Source organism: Myxine glutinosa, chromosome 5, assembly GCF_964187855.1.
Source record: "Myxine glutinosa chromosome 5, kmMyxGlut1.1, whole genome shotgun sequence".
NCBI classification, from domain to species: Eukaryota; Metazoa; Chordata; class Myxini; order Myxiniformes; family Myxinidae; genus Myxine; species Myxine glutinosa.
Window position 1 is genome coordinate 121,664,467 of NC_136265.1, and position 18,730 is coordinate 121,683,196.

The window sequence follows — 18,730 nt, forward strand, 5'->3', positions numbered from 1 at the left end:
GGTGTGGAATGGAAGATCAATTTACAGAAAATGCAAAGGGATTCTTTTCCAGCCATAACAAAACGAATGCAATTGCAGGCGAGCATGCGCACGACATGGAGAGGAAGCAAAAGAGCGGCAGCCTCTGCTCCCACGGCGCAAGGGGATCCGGGCGCACGGATTCCTGGCTGGGGTGGCTCGAAACCCCCGCAAACAGTTGGGTCGGCAAAAGTCAACCGTGGCAATCTGCAGTGGGCACGGAGATGAGTTCCGGGAATGCGAAGGCACGAACTCCGGGGAAACAAACGCGCGGGGCCTCGGGCACGTAACAAGAGACAGACTCGGAGGGAGATGGGAAGCCAAAAAACGAATCCTTGGCCATCGTTCCCTCTTTCCACCCACATGCATCCCAGGATCAAGGTCACAAAGGCCTTGATGACCACTGTTTGTTTTCATCAGTATCATTAGAGAATTGATTAACTACACTGGATGCGAGTCTTTCTTTTGTTGAAAGCTCTGCCTTTGCCAGCTCGGATACACTTACAAATCCACAAAGTATACATGGTAAATGGGACCTATACGGGTAGGTGCAAGGAGCCCTCGCCCGTGATCTCCTGAGGAAGAAGACCATCCTTCACCTGCCTGTTTAGACACGAGCTTTAACATGCACGTTTCGAGGCTCAGATTTAAAATGGACCGAACACCACTACCATTTGAGAAAAGATCAACACATTCCACAGATACACCACAAAAGGTCGATTCACAGTCTTGTACAAGTCCAAATGAGCAGTCACAGTCATACCAGGTACACATACATGTATTCCTCATGTGTACATCCTGACGAGTTGGGGAAGGTTGAGACCATCTCCCTCGTGGCACCAAGTGCAGGATATCCCAATGGCTGCCCATCGTTTACCTACAGTGAATGATCTGAAAGGCAAGAACCTGTGCATTCACCGGATAAAGAAAACCAAGCCTAAGGAATCCTTTTCCACCTTGAGCAGCAGTAGCTTCAAAATCCGTTTTAAAACTCGATCCAAAAACGGAAGCCAAACTCGCAGTCTTCTTTGAGTTAACAACAGGCGTTTTAAGGCCATTTTCCCTGCTAGAGCGGGGCTTAGCCTTGCGGTCCCAATGACAATGTTCTCCATTTTGCCCTATTTTCTGCATCTCCCCTTGTTAACCCCCTTGCCCGCATTTCTTCTTCCACCATCTTTAGCCAATTCTTTCTCGGTCTTCCCCGTCCTCTACTTCCTTCTACATTCATTTCCATCACTCTTCTCAACCAGTCACTTTCATCCTTCCTCAACACATGACCAAACCATCTCAACCTGTTCCTCTTCACAGCATCAATCACAGGCTCTATTCCCATCATCTTTCACAATTCATCATTTGTCTTCCTCTCTCTCAACTGATTAATATCTCAACTTAATTAATATCTCAATCTCTCAACTCAAGTTAACCTGATTAATGTATTGAACTCGAGTTGTTTCCGCTTTTCCGTGCAACTGTTGCAGCATCCCTTGAAAATAGCGGAAGTGTTTGCAGCAACAAGTAGGGGCCCTCAAGACAATGGCAGCAGCATGTCTCCAGCATGTGAAAATATTACACGAACGAACCGCATACAAAAAATGGCCAAAACGACTAAGATGCTCCTCGGACACGCCGGAGGCCAAACTTGGGTAAAGGGAGACGATTATTGAGTCGGTCTTTCTTTGCCTTTCCCTAATTAGTAGCTGGGTCCAGGTGAGGCTGGAATTTCAGGCCAAACAATAACCAAATACAATCAGCTGCGAGACCCATAATTTTCCTAACGGGGCAACACTATCAAGCCACAGAAAGGCAAAACAAACACGACGCAAAATCGGCTTAAACTGTGTGTGATCCTGTCCTGCTTGTGGACAACTGTACCGACATGGACTAGAAATATACAATCGGCAAAAGAGGGACCCACACAGGAGCAGGTACGGAAGACGGAGCGTGGAATCAAACGAGACGGAATGTTGGGACAAAGGAAGGACATGGAGAATGTTGCACCCTCATTATTCGAAGGGATAAATAAATTAACCAGGAAATTGAGGTAGTCTTGTGGCATGGTGGAACCAATTGTGGTACCATGGTTGACTTGAACTCCATCCCCACCTCACCAGCTCTCTCGCGGAACAGCATGTTGACACGTAGGGGTAATTTGTCAAATAAAAATCGTCAAATAAGTTGGGATATTTTTATTTTAAAACAATCGGTACTTTCACACCACCCAGTTTCTCCCCTTAAAATCAGCAGACAAGGCTTCCATAACCGGGAATTGGAACGATCACGGACAATGCTTCCGATACAAAAGGACCAGTTGTGACCGAAAACCTAATCAATGTACAAAACCAGCATCCAAACGAGTAGCTCATCCTCACACTGGGATAGCACCCATAAAGTGACTCCAGGTGCTGCCACGAGGGCTCGTCGTTCCATAGTGGCACAAATCCACGTTGTATGTTCCATCGTTTCACAAATAGCTGTGACAATGTGATATTGATAGGACGAGGGAGCAGACGCCGATACCTACACGCTCTACTGACATTGTAGATTTTTCAGGAATCTTCAGTGATGAGTTTCATTTCCTCTCGGCCCGCTTCGCCCAGAAGGGAAAGGAGTTTACAATAAGCTTGTCTGCACACAGCACAGAACAGAACAATCACAAACTCAAAGCGTTCGACAAACAACCTCAAACAGTGCGCCTCAGTGCATGTGCAAATTCATGCCTGTGAGAGTGATCTCGTCCCCGACCAAGGTCATGCTCCCTGCGGTGCAGCGCTGCGGTCAGTTTCGGGATTAGCTCCCGTACGAAACTGGGACTGTGCGCGGCTACCGCCTCCAAGACAGAGTGCAGCTTCACCTCATGTGTGTGTTCATACTCTGCCACGAAGTCCCTGCAAACATGAATATACGATCAGCACGAATCATGGCTAAAACAACAGCAGACTACCTGGTACTGCAGCTGCATTTAGGATTCCTGTCGCCGAGACCACTTTCATTAAAAAAAAGAAGCTGCTGCTTCCTCTCAAACCGATGGTCGGCTGTGTCCTTAAACAACAACACAACAAATTTCGAGAGTAATCACAACTACATAATGAATGTGCCGTTGACTGCCTCCACTCCCTCCACTCCAAATAAAACAACATTCATTCACGTTGGATGCAACCAAACGTACGTGGCTGCTAGGTTGGCATCATTGATCGGGGCATCACTTTGGCACGGATGCAGTGACCCCTGTGGGTTCAGGGCAGGAATTTGGAATTTGGGCAGTGTGCCGATAACAAACAGCTCACCGACTGTTTGTGAAGGACACCGTGGGATTTACATATACATCGACGAATCCCCGTCTGCGAAACACCATACACCAGGGTGACAGTTTGAAGCTCGGTTGGGATTTGAACCTGAGCTCGATAACTCAGAGGCGAGCAGGAAACAGGGTGAACAAGCGTTACACCTAGGTCCCCCGTCGGTGAAGTGATGTGAGTTGACAAAGTGGAAGACGCAGAAAACATGGAAGAGTCGATAATATTTGCGAGTGGGTTGGAGACACACCCACACACCAGATTAGAAGTTAGTAGTTCGTTTATTTTTCAAGATATTCCGCTCACAAGGTTCAGACATATATGGTGGCGGCCATCTTGGATTTTGACGTGGCGACCCAATTTTCAATAGCGTTCTTCCTTATGCCTAGATACACCCACACACCAGATTAGAAGGTAGTAGTTCGTTTATTGTTCAAGATATTCCGCTCACAAGGGTACGCACGCACGCACGGACGGACGGAAGCACGCACGGACGCACACACGGACGGAGGGTAAAACCATAGTCCCCCTTTCGCTCCGCGGTGCGACGGGGGACAATAAAAGCACACTGATAATGATACTGTACCTGTGCCACTGTACCTGCTCCACTGTCTCCCGATTCCTCCCCCACAATGAAATCAAATAGATCAATTTACAGACTGAATTAATGTGGTGTTGGTAAAGCACCGGCATAGTGGGCCAAATGGCCTTCTCCTGTGTGCAATTTGCATACATGATAAAATGGTCATATAGAGCCACCTTTAGAGGCCATTTTTCCCTGCAGAGCAGGGGTTGGCCTTTTTCGGGCACCGTGGTCCCCTTTGCGAAGCAATGTTTTATGGCCGGATGCCCTTCCTGCCGCCAACCCTGTTATTCGCCTCTTGCGACAAAAAAATTAGGAGGGAATTACCAGTGAACTGGTACTCAATTTGCCGACCTCCGAAGGATGACAGGCTGAGTCAACCCCCCTGGCGTTAATTGAGCGATCGACCGGGATTCGAACCCAGGATCCTAGAATCCCAAGCCGGCACCCTAACCGCTAAGCCAACACCAGGCTAGGTAATCTGCAGTATGGTGGTGGTAAATATCGATTGTGATGTAAATCGTAATGCTTGGGTTGGTAATCGTGGCGGGTATATCAAGGTGCGGTTGCTCACCGCAGGCTCTGCAATGGTTCGCCAGGTGGGAGAGAGCTTGGTTCATTCCTGCAGCTCTCCAATAACCCACGCAAAATCTCCACGCATTGTAAGCGACCTACAGACATGACAGGAACACGCATGCTAATCAACATGATGTACAGTTTTTGATGTCATCAGGTGTATGAACATTCATTGATCCTGGTGTGTCATGAGCTTCACTTGTGATAAAGGTCATGATGAAGTCAAATGATCATTCGGTGCAGCCTTTCTCCATGAAAGAGGTACACAGCAAATGCACCACATGGTGGGGACGTCTAACTCACCGAGATGATGTACCATTCATCACATGCACAAACGGCCTGTCATGGGAGGTTACAAGATGCTAATACAAGTGCTAGATGCAGACTGAGCGGTTTAAACGTGATCCCCAACGGGTGTTATTGCCAATCATTAGGTTTTAACTCCTATTTCAGACTCTGTGTCATAATGGTTAGAGCACCCACTCTGAGTTTAGGTCAGCAGTTCGATTCTAACTCTAGCGAGTCATATCACACTTGAAAGATGGTGGCATCCATGGGTGGGGAAGAGTCCAAGGGGGGTTTTTGCAGCAAAACATCAACCAACATGGAGATCAAAGAATATAAATCTGCCATTTGGTGGAAATCTGAAAAGCCAGATGTTTACACCTCACCATTTCCCCTCACTCAAGGTAATATCTCTGGGAAGAATTAGTTACAACCTGTGTTCAGGACCAACACAAAGGTGGTGGGGAAAGGATGTTTTTGTTATGCGTATTATTATATTAATATTTTGTATTAATGTTAATATTATTATTTCAAGCAGGAATTCGTGGAAATTCCGCATAATGTACAATATCGCTTCAAGTCCTCAATTCACCCGAAAAACCCTAAAGCCTCAACACCCCCTCTCCCAGCTATCTGTCCTCCCACCCCCAACCCTGTCCTCCACTTCGTCTTTATTCCTGCTTGTTAGGAACAATTTTAGACAAATTTAGGATTTAGGATTTAGACAAAACCGTCCATTACTAGGTAGAGAAGGATGAAACAATACCACTCCTCTCTCCAGGTCTTTAAAACAGCTGTTCATCACCATCTCATATATTCCCTCATCCAAAACCATTACCGTTTATACCCCCGTTAATACACCCAAATCCACCTTTTTCAAATTCCGACTTCTTTCTTGAAATTCCTTGCAGTGTCCATTTGTTTTATACCATGTATGTAACCACCTCCTTTGCTCCCCCCCCCCCCCCCCGCCTTCTCCCTTCCACAGATCTCCCCATGTCCCGTTCCCTACTGTTTTTGTGCTTCCCTCTCTCACCCACTCTTGTCTCCCGCTCCATACATCATATGTTACATGTGTTAGCTCTATATAACTCTCATGTAAGAGCCTCAACTTAGCATAAAAAACGTGATGGATAGATTGGGTGTATAACAAGGATGAATAGATTCAAATTTGGTGACGATCTGGATGCAGATGTGGTAATTAAAATTTCTTTTTTTTATTGATTCTTTGCCATTGAGAAATGGGACCAAAAACGATATAATGTACAGTATAGCATGATACCGACGGACCCCGCTATTCGCGGAATTCGCGGTTCATAAATTGCGACGTTTCTCGATTCGCGGAAAAATGTCCGCTGCTGTGTTCCACGAAATGGTATTTTTTTTTTCCCCTATTCGCGGCCATGTTCCGCGAATTCGCGTTTTCAAGGGCGCAAAAAAAAATTCATGAGCCGCTCGCTTGACACATTTATAAAACCAAGCTTTCCCCAACCATGCAAAAAGCAGCTGGACATGCGCAAAAAAACCCCCATCTTCTACGACCCGCGAGCCTGACCTGCTGTGTCATGTGTTTTCATGGCTTTTGTGGCCACAAATTTTAGCTGGACTATAATCGAGAGCTTCATGGGATATCCCACCAGATGTGTAAACAAGTCAACTCTGAATTATACAATGCAAACGCTTCATTAAATCGATTACAGTTTGCAATTTACAGTAAAGCATCATCAGAGATGTTACACAATGAAAATGCTTCGGGGGATGTTCCATCAGCTACGAAAACATGTCAACCCCGCAAATCATAGAATGCAAATGGCTTCATTAAATCTATTATGTATTGAAATTAGCAGATAGGCACAATACCCACAATGCTCGCAATCCTTCATATACAGACTGTCGTCCCGTTCTCGTCCCGTTGCTTTGACCTGTGTTTAATTTGCTCTGTTCATCGTTCAATAATGGCTCCCAAGTGCAAGACCAGTGCCAGAGATGCGTCGACTACCAAGAGGCAGAAGAAAGTCATGAGCCTTAGCCAGAAAATGAAGCTGCTCGACCGGCTTTCGAGAGGACAGAGTGCGGCCTCTGTGGGCAGGCATTATGGCGTCAACGAAGCCATCGTTTGCTACATACGGAAGAACGAGAAGGCGATTCGTGACAGTATTTCAGTGAGCACTGTATCGAGTACAAAGGTGGTCACCCATGTTCGGGATGTCCACATAGAAAGGATGGAGAAAGCTCTCAGCATATGGATCGAGGACAATGTGCAGAAAAGTATGCCTTTAAGTAGACCTCTCATTCACGAAAAGGCCAAACAAATTTAGGATCATCTGTGTGGCGCAGGTGGTGCCAGCACGAGTGATGCGCCGAGTGATGATGGTACGAGCAGCACGACTTCATTCACTGCAAGCAGGGGATGGTTCCATCGTTTCAAAGGGCGGTACTGTCTCAAAAATGTGAAGCTCTCAGGGGAGCATGCGCCCGCGGATCAAGAGGCGGCAAAAGCGTTCCCTGCTCAACTCGCGAGGCTGATCGAAGAGAAGGGATATCTCCCAGAGCAGGTGATCAATGCTGACGAGACTGGCCTCTTCTGGAAAAAGATGCCGACGAGAACTTTCATCTCGAAACGTGAGGCGACAGCATCGGGATTCAAGGCTGCCAACGACCGGGTATCTCTTCTCCTCTGTGCAAACACAAAAGGGGACCTTATGCTGAAACCCATTATGTTGTACCGTTCCCTGAACCCGCGTGCTCTCAAGGGCAAGAACAAGCAAACTCTGCCGGTGTTTTGGAGGGCCAACAGGAAAGCCTGGGTGACGGCAGCAATCTTCCTGGACTGGTTCCATAATTGTTTCGTCCCTCAGGGGGAGAGGTACATGGTGGGCAAAAACCTGGCGTTCAAGGTTCTCTTACTCCTGTCCACCCCGCAAACCTGGACGTGGCTCACCCGAATGTCGAGGTGATCTTCCTGCAGCCAAACACCACCTCTCCTCATTAACATCAAAACACTTTTTTGACACTTTAATTGCATCCGCCATGTGTGAAAACCTATGTGTAGGTACCAAAATCATCCTTCTAGCTTGATTCTATCAAAAGTTATTGCTGATTTTCTATTTGAACCAAGGTAGAAAATCAGCCATCTTGGATTTATGCAAATAACGGAAATTCCCCAAAGTTGCTGCAGCGGCAAGAGGTGGTTCTGTCATATATACCCCTTAACCATTACTAATCCACCAAAAAACCTTATAGTACCAACAATTTCCGGGTTTCATGTCCTGGAAACTGGACTACATCCAGCCACTCGACCAAGGTATGATTTCAACGTTTAAAACGTATAACACCCGTCACACCTTTCACCGCATTTTGGATGCAATGGAGTCTGACCCAGGGCTCACCATCGGGCAGTGTTAGAAGGATTTCAACATTGCCCACTGCATTGGTGCCATCAAGGAGTTGCTGGATGAGGTGAGAGCCTCCACCATCAACACGTGCTGGCACAACCTGTGGCCACAGGCAGTCAGAAGCTTTACTGGCTTACCCGATAACACTAAGGAGAGGCATGTGATTGTCGGGTTGGCACGGCAGTTAGGAGGGGAAGGATTTGATGACCTGCAGCCTGAAGAGTTGGAGGATCTCATCGCCTCACATGGCGACAACCTCACCGAGGAGGAGTTGGAGCCATTATAACGGTTTCTGAGGAGGAGGAGGTGGGCAGTGATGAAGAGGTGCCGAGGTCTAACCTCACAGTCCAGTTCCTGGGCGAGTTGCTGCATGGTATGCGGGGGCTTGTCGACAAGTTGGTAGATGCTGGCCCTAGTCATGGAGAGGTACCTCAAGTTCAAGAGGGGCTTGGATGATTTGCTTCTCCCTTACAAAGAGCTGCCTCGAAACCTGCGGCAATCTGCCAGGCAGCTCTCCATTACCCATTTCTTCAGCCCTGCTCCCTCCACCTCAACACTACCAGCACCCTCCTCTCCTGCCGCCGTCTCGGTGTCCTCACCAGCGTCCTCACCAACACCCTCAACTGCTGCCTCTCCCTCAGTGCACCACGTTGCAGGACTATCATTTGGGTCATCCTCAGAATTTGAGGAATTAATGGGATTTCAAATCATCACCATCATCATCATCATCATTTGAAAGTTGCGTGTGTTTGTAAAATAAAAATTCTAAACGGTACATGATGGACTGATGGTGTTGTGTTTTTTTTTACTTTCACGGTAAGGTATGGTTAAGCACTTTTAATAAACTGTAAGCGCATTCCTTCAATAAATTGGAAATGGTACCTGGTGTTGTCGGGTTTGTTTTTTTTGCAGGCTTTTTATTGTAAAACTGTAATCGTGCAGTTGAAAACGTTTTAAACTCTAAAAAAAAATTCCTCTATGAATCGGGAACCACCGGGAACCTAACATATCCCCCTTTTCCCCATTGAAACAATGCCGTGGCATACATTCACAGGATTTTCATCGACCTTCGCGGATTTTCATCGACTTTCGCGGATTTTCATCGACCTTCGCGGATTTTCATCGACCTTCGCGGATTTTCATCGACCTTCGTGGATTTTCATCGACCTTCGTGGATTTTCATCGACCTTCGCGGATTTTCATCGACCTTCACAGATTTTCATTGACCTTCGTGGGTTTTCATCGACCTTCGTGGGTTTTCATCGACCTTCGTGGGTTTTCATCGACCTTCACGGGTTTTCGTCAACATTCGCGGCTTTTGTCTAGCCATTTCCGGGACTTTCATCGATCTTCGAGGATTATCTTCGACATTCTCGGGATTTGCGTCACCATTCGCGGTTTGGTCCTCTCTATTCGCGGATTTTCGTGACTCAGGAACCTATGCCCCCTTTTTCCATGAAATAATGCTCCCCTATTCACGGGTTTCGCTATTCGCAGATTTTTCAGGAACGTATCCCCCACGAATAGCGGGGTCTGACTGTATTTCAAACAGTTGTGGACAGGTTACGACACAATTAGGTGGACAAGTTGGTTAGGCGACAAGAACAAGCCAATTAGATTTTCGTTATGGCCTGGATGCAGATCTGGCCTATTAGTGGGTACAAAAGAAAAACTGTTCAGCAGAACTTTAATATATTGGACGGACTACCCATGGAGAATATTTTATTCATAACTCTGATGTTATAGGTCAGAAGGTATGGCAGAAAAAAGTTTAGACATCTTTTCTGAAACCACATAACAAAAAAAAAAGGAAAGTTGGCATATATATAAACAACTCCATATTGGGTATATAGGGTGATAATGAGGACATCATCCGTGAAGTGGCATTCCAGCCATAATTGGTTGAGTTGAAATATTTCTAAAAAATCAGAAATTTCATACATCTGATCAACAACCCGATGTTAGTGAAGCACATTTATGATGTCACTGATCATGTGGTCCGGTGGTCATGTTGGATTGAAAATAAAAACGTAAAAAAATATTCTCCAGAACCACTTACCAGATCGATCATGTGGTCCAGTGGTCATATTGGATAGAAAATAAAAACGTAAAAAATCTTCTGCAGAACCACTTACACACATATGATCAACTAGCAATGGGGAATAGAGTTCAGAATTTTGTTTTTCATATTCATTGAGGCAAGTTAGCCTTTATGTGCACAAAAGGGGTCGTTAAACATCATCAAGAAACTTCAGATAATGGCAATGTACAGTACCTATTGAAAGTCTACACCCCCTTTCAAAATTTTCACTTTTTGTTGCCTTATAGCCTGGAATTAAAATACATTAAATCAGACTTTTTTCCACCTTTATTTACACATCGTAACCCCTTCCAAGTGAGAAATAGATTCAACAAATTTCAGAAAATTAATTAAATATACAAAACTAGAATATCTTGGTTGGATAAGTGCCCACCCCCCTTATAATAGCAATTGTAAATTAGCTTGAGTGTAACCAATCACCTTCAAAATCACACACCAACTTAATTGGCCTCCACCTGTGTTAAATTGTAGTGATTCTGATTATTTCAGAATAAAATCAGCTATCCCTGTGGGTTCTGTCTGCTGGGTAGTGCATTTTACAGCAAAGACTCAACCATGAGCACCATGGAGTTTTGAAAAAACCTCCGGGATAAAGTTGCGGAAAGGCACAGATCAGGGGATGGGTATAAAAATATTTCAAAGGCCTTGAATATCACTTGGAGCACACTCAAGATAATCATTAAGAAGTGGAAGGTGTATGGTACCACCAAGACCCTGTCTAGATCAGACCGTCCCTCTAAACTGGATGACCATGCAAGGAGGAGACTGATCAGAGAGGCCACCAAGAGGTCAATGGCAAATTTGAAAGAGCTATCAGGCCTTTATGGCAAAGACTGGTGACTGTTTGTATGTGACAACAATATCCCAAGCACTCCACAAGTCTGACCTGTATGTTAGGGTGGCAAGAGGGAAGCCATTACTCAAAACAGCCCACCTTGAGGCCCGTTTGAGATATGCAAAAAAACACTCTGAAATAATGTGGAAAAAGTTTTGTGGTTTGACAAAACCAAGATGGAACTTTTTGGCCTAAATACAAAACGTTATGTTTGATGTAAAACCAACACAGCACATCACCCAAAGAACACCATCCCCACTGTGAAGCATGGTGGTGGCAGCATCATGTTATGGGGATGTTTCTCAGCAGGGACTGGGGAATTAGTCAGGATAGAAGGGAAAATGGATGGAGCAAAATACGGAAAAATCCTGGAGGAAATTCTGCTGCCCTCTGCAAGAAAACTGAAATTGGGACGGAAGTTCACCTTTCAGCACAACAATGACCCGAAGCACACAGCCAAAGCTACACTGGAGTGGCTAAGGAACAAAAAGATAAATGTCCTTGAGTGGCCCAGTCAGAGCCCCGACCTAAATCCAATGGAAAATCTGTGGCATCACTTGAAGATTTCTGTCCATCAACACTCCCCACACAACTTGACTGAGCTTGAACAGTATTGTGCAGAAGAATGGGCAAATAATGCCCAATGAAGGTGTGCAAAGTTGGTAGAGACCTATCCCAACAGACACACAGCTGTAAATTCTGTCAAAGGTGTTTCCACCAAGTATTAATACAGTAGGTGGGGGGGGGGGGGGGGGGAGGGGGTGGACACTTATCCAACCAAGATATTCTAGTTTTGTTTTTTCAATTAATATTCTGAAATTTGTAGAATTTGTTTTTCACTTGGAAGTCGTGGGTTACGATGTGGAAGTAAAGGTGGAAAAAGTCTGATTTATTGCAATTTAATTCCAGACTATAAGGTAACAAAAGGTGAATATTTTGAAAGGGGGTGTAGACTTTCTATAGGCACGGTATGTGCATGAATGATACGGCTATATGGGCCATAGTAGTAGCTTGTTGAGTTAAAGATGGTATTTTTGTTCAAAGGAGCATGTGAGGTGAGACTGTGCAGTTTCCTGAGTGCCATTCTAGTTATGTTTGTTTTATGATTAACTTTTGTCCTCTTGCAATCTTTAAACTTCGAGTTCACTAAACATGCTTTTCATGTTTTATGGTCATCTGCCTACTTCAAAACAATTTATAAGAAAGACGTGTTAGTAAGAAAAGAAAAAGAGGGGGAAGCAATCGTGCAGTTGAGAGGACGTGGAACTCACTTCGTGGCTCCTGGGTGAGCAGGAGAACACGCAGCAGGGATGGCAGCACATGCTGCTCACAGGAAACAAGATCAGCAGGAGGAACGGTGCGTGTGACTTGCTGAATAAACGACAGTGTGGCCGAGAGGTTCGATGGAGTACTGGTGCCGCTGATCGGCAGGAAGTTATTCCTGTTTGCAAAAGAAAAGAATAATATGCGTTTACATTTCTTTTAGGGTATTTACTACGTGATGCGAATATAAAATAGGTGCACCACAGTATTATAAAACGGGGGACGTGTGTAGTAGCGTTTAGACCAAAGGCACTTGCATTAGAAAACAGCAAACCTCAAACGGACCTCTGATTCATCAAAAGGCAAAGCAAATGTACAGTCGTCTGACTGGCATGGGTGGGGTTGCAAACTTGAGTGATGCGGGTACCAGTGGCATCAGTTCCTTCCAAGCGAGCAGGGGATAGTTTCACTGCTTCAAGGAGTGGTATGGTCTCAAAAATGTAAAGCTAACAGGTGAGCATGCCTCAGCGGACTACAGGGCAGCTCAAAGTTTTCCTGCTCCACTCGTGCGGCTCATGGAGAAGAAGGAGTATGTACGAGAGTAGGTCTTCAATGCAGACAAGACTGGCCTGTTTTGGAAAAAGATGCCAACGCGAACTTTTATCTAGAAGCGCGAGGGTACAGCATCGGGGTTCAAGGTCGCAAAGGACCGGGTATCTCTTTTTGCACCAACGCCAAAGGGGGTCTGCATTGTCAAAAACAGAATGTTGTACCGTGCCCTGAATCCGCGTAATCACAAGGGCAAAAAACAAGTACTCTGCCTGTATTTTAGAGGGCCAACAAAAAAGGTGTGGGTAACAGCTGCCATCGTCATTGATTGGTTCCACAACTGGTTCGTCCCTCAAGTGGAGAGGTACCTTGCAGAAAAGAACCTCCCCTTCAAGGTGCTCCTGCTGGTGGACAATGCTCCTGGCCATCACGAGACCTGCAGGTGGCCATTCAAATGTCAAGAGGTACTGCTCCTGCCACCCAACACCTCCTCCCTGATCCAACCACTCAACCGATGGGCGATTTTAATATTTTAAACGTATTATAGCTGCCACACCTCCGTCACATCTTGGATGATATGGAGTCTGACTCTTACATGACCGTTGGGAAATGTTGGAAGGAGTTTAACATAGCTCACCGCATCAGCGCCATCAAAGACTCGCTGGGCGAAATCAAAGACTCCACCATTAACGCTTGCTGGCAAAATCTATGGCCACATGTAGTTGAAGACTTGAAGTTTTCCCAACATCACAAAAGAGAGGCAGACAATTGCCGATTGGTATGGAGGGTGGGAGGAGAAGGTTTCAAAGATATGGAGCCTGAGGAATTGGCGGATATCGTCACTTCACGTGGTGAAGAGCTGACTTTTTTTAAGGTTGAAGGCTCCATTCACGGACTATATAGTCCTCATCAAGGCAAGGCCTTAAAAGAACGACATTGATAGAAAAGTGAAGAAAGAGAGAATAGTCTGAGAGTTTTTGAGGAAGTAAAAAAATCTGCTTTTGGAAAAGGGGGAAGCTCATAAGTATTTGGAAAAATATGAAAAGGTAAAGGGTTCTAGTTTGGCAGTGGAGGGGAAGAAACAAACATCATAACGGGCCACACCTGATTGTCGGGTATTTTGTGGTCTCGCTAATGGTGGAGGTACACAAGCAGAAAGTTCTTCGGAGCAGAAACCAAAGTAATATCTGTAGAAAATAGAAAGAGCCAACTTTGCGGCGTAATTTGAGCGGGCCAAATTTTGGGATCAGATTGGGAGAGTTGATAAGTCGGATTACTTTGGATTCAATTCTGTCCAGTAAGTTTGTGGAGCTAGAACCTCCCCAGATGTGAGAGCAGTACTCTCTACAAGGCCTAATCAACCCTTTATATCGTTGAAGCAACAGTTCAGAGGAGAAGAATCTTTGACATCTGAACAGGACTCCCAGTTTCTTTGAGGCAGACTTAGCTACTTGCCTAGTGTGGACTTCAGCATAAATTTGATGTTAGGGTAATACCTACTAGGTTTATTGTAATACATGGTGTAATTATCGAGCTTTCAAAGGAGATTGCAGAGTTGAGTGGAGTTTTAGAGAAAGAGATGGGAAGTAATTGTTTTTAGAAGCATTAAACTTAACTTGATTACATTTGCCCCACTGGGAAAGTTAGGTAGGGCCTAATGTTGGCTTAACGGTTAGGGTGCCGGCTTGGTATCTGAGGATCCTGAGTTCGAATTCCGGTCGATCGTTGAATTAACGCCAGGGGGGTTGACCCAGCCTGTCATCCTTCCGAGGTCGGCAAATTGAGTATCAACTCACTGGTAATTGGGGCATTGCATCAGTGGCACTAACGCGCTGATAGAAAAATGATGCAACTAGTAGTCACAGGCTGCATACGAAACAACTGGGAAAGCTTGTCAAAAGCAGAATTTCAAGAAGTGGCTGTGATGAAACGAGATGTAGATCAAGTGAGGGAAAATGGGGCAGATGGGAAAAACATAGTGGAATGTAATGCCGAGTCATCAGCATACGTGTGCAATGTGCATTTGGTTATATGTAGTCATTGATAAAAATAAGGAAGTGTGTTGGAGACAGGGCAGAACCCTGAGGGGCACTGCTGTTGATAGGGAAGGAGGGAGATGTTGAACCATCAACAATTACAGAGATAGAGTGGTGGGAGGGAAAGCTCGACATGAGAGAGCAGAGTGAAGGAGGAAAGCCAAAAGAGGGAAGCTTGGATAATGGATATCAGACCCTGATGCCAAACTCTGTCAAAGGCTTTTGAGATATCAAGGCCTACAACAAAGGATTTCCCCAAAGTCTGTCAGAGAAGAGGCCCAGACATTTGTAATGTAAGAAAGGATATCACCTGTAGATCTTATGTCTGATCGAGATTGCCCCGATGATGATGATGATGATGATGGTAGATCTTGCCTTGCGGAAACCATATTGATGGTCAGATAGAAGACTGAGATTCAAGACACTTGAGGAAATGGGAATTGAGAAGATATTCAAAGACTTTGGAAATAGTAAAAGTCAGAGCAATATGACGGTAGTTGGAAGGGTAGCCAAATAAATAAATAACATCCTCCAGCGCCCGGCATTTCTGGGGTGGCTTCGTCGCCCAGCGATGCCACCGTGCAGCACATAGACGGTATTGGGAAGGAGAGGTGTACAATAATTGATTGATTAATTGCATAATTAAAATAAATAAATAATAATCGTAAAATAATTAATTTCTTAATCAATTGGCTGACGGCATACCTAAACCACCAGTGTTTCATCCGAAGCTGTAATCTTCTGAAAAATAATTAAATAAATAATCAAAAATTAAATAAGTAATCAAAAATTAAATAATTAATTGACTAATCAATAAATGATTAAACAATAAATCAAATATATCCTTTATAGCCACATCACTTCATCACTGTCGTATCCGAATATCAGAAGTAAAAAATAAATTAAAAAAACCACAAACGAGTCTCCTGAAAATATCATAATGTCATGTGATTCTGAAGCAAGGCCAAAGTACCTGACGGCAATTAAGAGATGCTTGAGGAAGTGATTTGAGCTCAAATGAGACCGCCTCTGACTTGCCAACCTCAAGGCCTCAAGAAAGGGACTCGATGACTGGGGTCCGGATAGCTCAATACGTGGTGGCCAAGCCCGAAACAGATGTTCTTTGACAAGTGATTGGAGCTGCTGCTGCAGGTAAGGTACCTGTGGAAGCACTGCAGAAATGCCCTATAGAATGGGAATAGGGGAAATTAATATCTCAGGGAAACATAAACCAAATGAGATATTGTCATCATCAACAACTTCAGAACTAAACAAGAAAATAACAAATTATGCAATTACCTGAAATCATAAATAACTAGTCATGCGCTTTTTATAACTGTGGGCAGTCATGGCCGGGTCCCCAAGCCGCTCCACTTTGATGCAACCCAGCTTTGATCGGACATGTGACCCTTGATGTCCTCTTTATACAACTAAATTCAGAATTGGATTAAAAAACAAATCAACTAAAAATATTGAAAAAAAGACATAAAATATGCCTGCCAGACCATGTGACCTATGAATAATTACTAAACTATATTCTCGAAGACTCGATCATGTGTGTGAAGTTTCACATCAATTGAGTAAGCTGTTCTGGAGAAGATAAAATTTAATGTTTATTCTTCAAAAAATTATAGCTGCCAGACCATGTGACCAATGAAGTATAAATTTATACTCTATGTTCCCCAAGGCTAGTAGATCATGTGCATGAAGTTTTGTATCGACCAGTAAGCCGTTCTGGAGAGGGGGGATTTTTGAAGGTTTTTGTTTTCAATCCAATAAGACTGCCAAACCACATGACCGATGGCGTCATAAATTTAATTACGTCTACCAATTTATCCCTACATCACCCACAATAATTTTCGTATTGATTGGATAAAGATTTAGATGTATCCAATTTTGGATGGCATTGAACTTCACTTATGACATAATCGTTAACAAGACTGATTCCCCATGGGGAGAACTTGACATGTGCCAAGTTTTAATTTTTTTCATGAAGTGGTTTCAGAAAAGAAGAGATCCAAAGTTTTTCCCTTTTTCCAATAATGACTGCCATATCACGTGACCTATGACGTCATAGTTATCATCTTTATAAATCTCCATGGGTCGTCACTCGTGGAAAATTTTGTGTCAATCTGACAAGCGGTTGCAGAGAAAATTAATTTAAAATAAATATACGGGCAAGACGTGGCGGAAGTATAATATAGTATAGAACTAGAATGGCACTCTGTAGAGTGCATACCTTCACCAGGCTGAACACTTTACGTTCTGTCTTCCACTAATGTGTCGGTATGGATGTGGACCTGAACCAACATCTAATCACTTGTTCTTGTCACCTACAAAACTCATCCACATAGTTTTGTCATAATTATTCCAAAACTTTTTGAAATATCATGCTATATATCGTTTTTGGCCCTATCACTCAACCGTGAAGAATCGCTTTCCTTTTTGGGAAATATCCTGTTCACAAACAGAGACAGACAAACAGACAGACAGAGACACAGACAGACAAACGGGGTGAAAACAAACTCCTCCCACCTTCGGTGATGGAGGTAAAAATTAAAGTGAAGAAAATCAATGGGGTACCAGCCTGCAAGGTTACGTTAGGTTCAGCCGTTACACAATACTTTTCTGTTGGCACGACAACCTTACATGGGGCCATGCCCTCAAAAACCACCCGTCTATTTAGTATGGATGAGGGAACCGTGAATAGTTATTGGCTAAAACCGGAGCCAATCATCGGGGGACAACTTCCCGTCTAGCCATGCTTATACCTCTCTCAGACCAATTCAGGAAGGGACATCAATGAGTTGATCAGAAACACTTCAAGCATTTAACAAGCACATTTATTTACATTCACCAACCAGAGGCTACGGAACACACTCATTCACAATCACAAGCAAAGAAAAACATATAAAAGATACTAAACAAAGAGCCTATCTTAACGCATGTGTAGTCCACTAAATCATCCTCGAGGATGCGGGGAGGGGGGGGGGGAGTGAAGGGGGATGTTTGAAGGGGGGAGGGAGAGAGGGGAGGCAGAGGATTATGGTTTGGAATGACCCATTCACCGGATGCAGACAATGCAGGCCCTTATAAGTCCTTTGCCCCCTATTCATATTGGGAATGTATTTACTGAGAGCAAGGATGCGCTAGTTTGATAGACGCAGGTAGTTGAGAGCCAAATGGCTCAGTGGCTGGTGATGAGAAGGGCGCGTGCCAGGAGTTTGCAAGCTGCAGGTACCGTAAGCCTTTGCTCCAGAGATATGTGATGGCAGCTTCCTCATCCGACTGAGTCAAGCAGGCATGCAACATGCCACATCAGACAAGGTTGTTCAGGCAGCGAACACGCACTCAGACCAGGTTCCACGCTCGAGCAGAACTTTCTCCTCAGCTCCTTCAGTGGTGCTGCCTCAGTGCTCTCTCTCTCTCTCGTGGTCTCTCTCTCTCTCATGGTCTCTCTCCCTCTCTCCATCTCTCGTGCTCTCTCCCCCTCTCGTGCTCTCTCTCTCCCTCTCGTGCTCTCTCTCTCCCTCTCGTGCTCTCTCTCTCCCTCTCGTGCTCTCCCTCTCCCTCTCGTGCTCTCTCTCTCCCTCTCGTGCTCTCTCTCTCCCTCTCGTGCTCTCTCGTGCTCTCTCTCTCCCTCTCGTGCTCTCTCTCTCCCTCTCGTGCTCTCTCTCTCCCTCTCGTGCTCTCTCTCTCTCCCTCTCGTGCTCTCTCTCACCCTCTCGTGCGCTCTCTCTCCCTCTCGTGCTCTCTCTCTCCCTCTCGTGCTCCCTCTCTCCCTCTCGTGCTCCCT

At 44.9% G+C, this 18,730-nt stretch overlaps 1 protein-coding gene across 3 annotated transcripts in view; it reads right to left on the reverse strand.

The window, feature by feature from the left end:
* Positions 1–2,189: 2,189 nt before the first annotated feature.
* The window catches only part of MMS22L (MMS22 like, DNA repair protein), a 377,026-nt gene continuing 360,485 nt past the window's right edge, over positions 2,190–18,730 (reverse strand). For all 3 annotated transcript variants that reach the window (XM_078778618.1, XM_078778619.1, XM_078778617.1), the window contains 5 exons: positions 15,908–16,119; positions 12,358–12,527; positions 4,469–4,565; positions 2,736–2,903; positions 2,190–2,643 (listed from right to left, as the gene is read on the reverse strand). In XM_078778618.1, the coding sequence (XP_078634744.1) occupies positions 2,565–2,643; positions 2,736–2,903; positions 4,469–4,565; positions 12,358–12,527; positions 15,908–16,119 (726 nt within the window). In that variant the 3' untranslated portion in view covers positions 2,190–2,564. The remainder of the gene's footprint in view (positions 2,644–2,735; positions 2,904–4,468; positions 4,566–12,357; positions 12,528–15,907; positions 16,120–18,730) is intronic.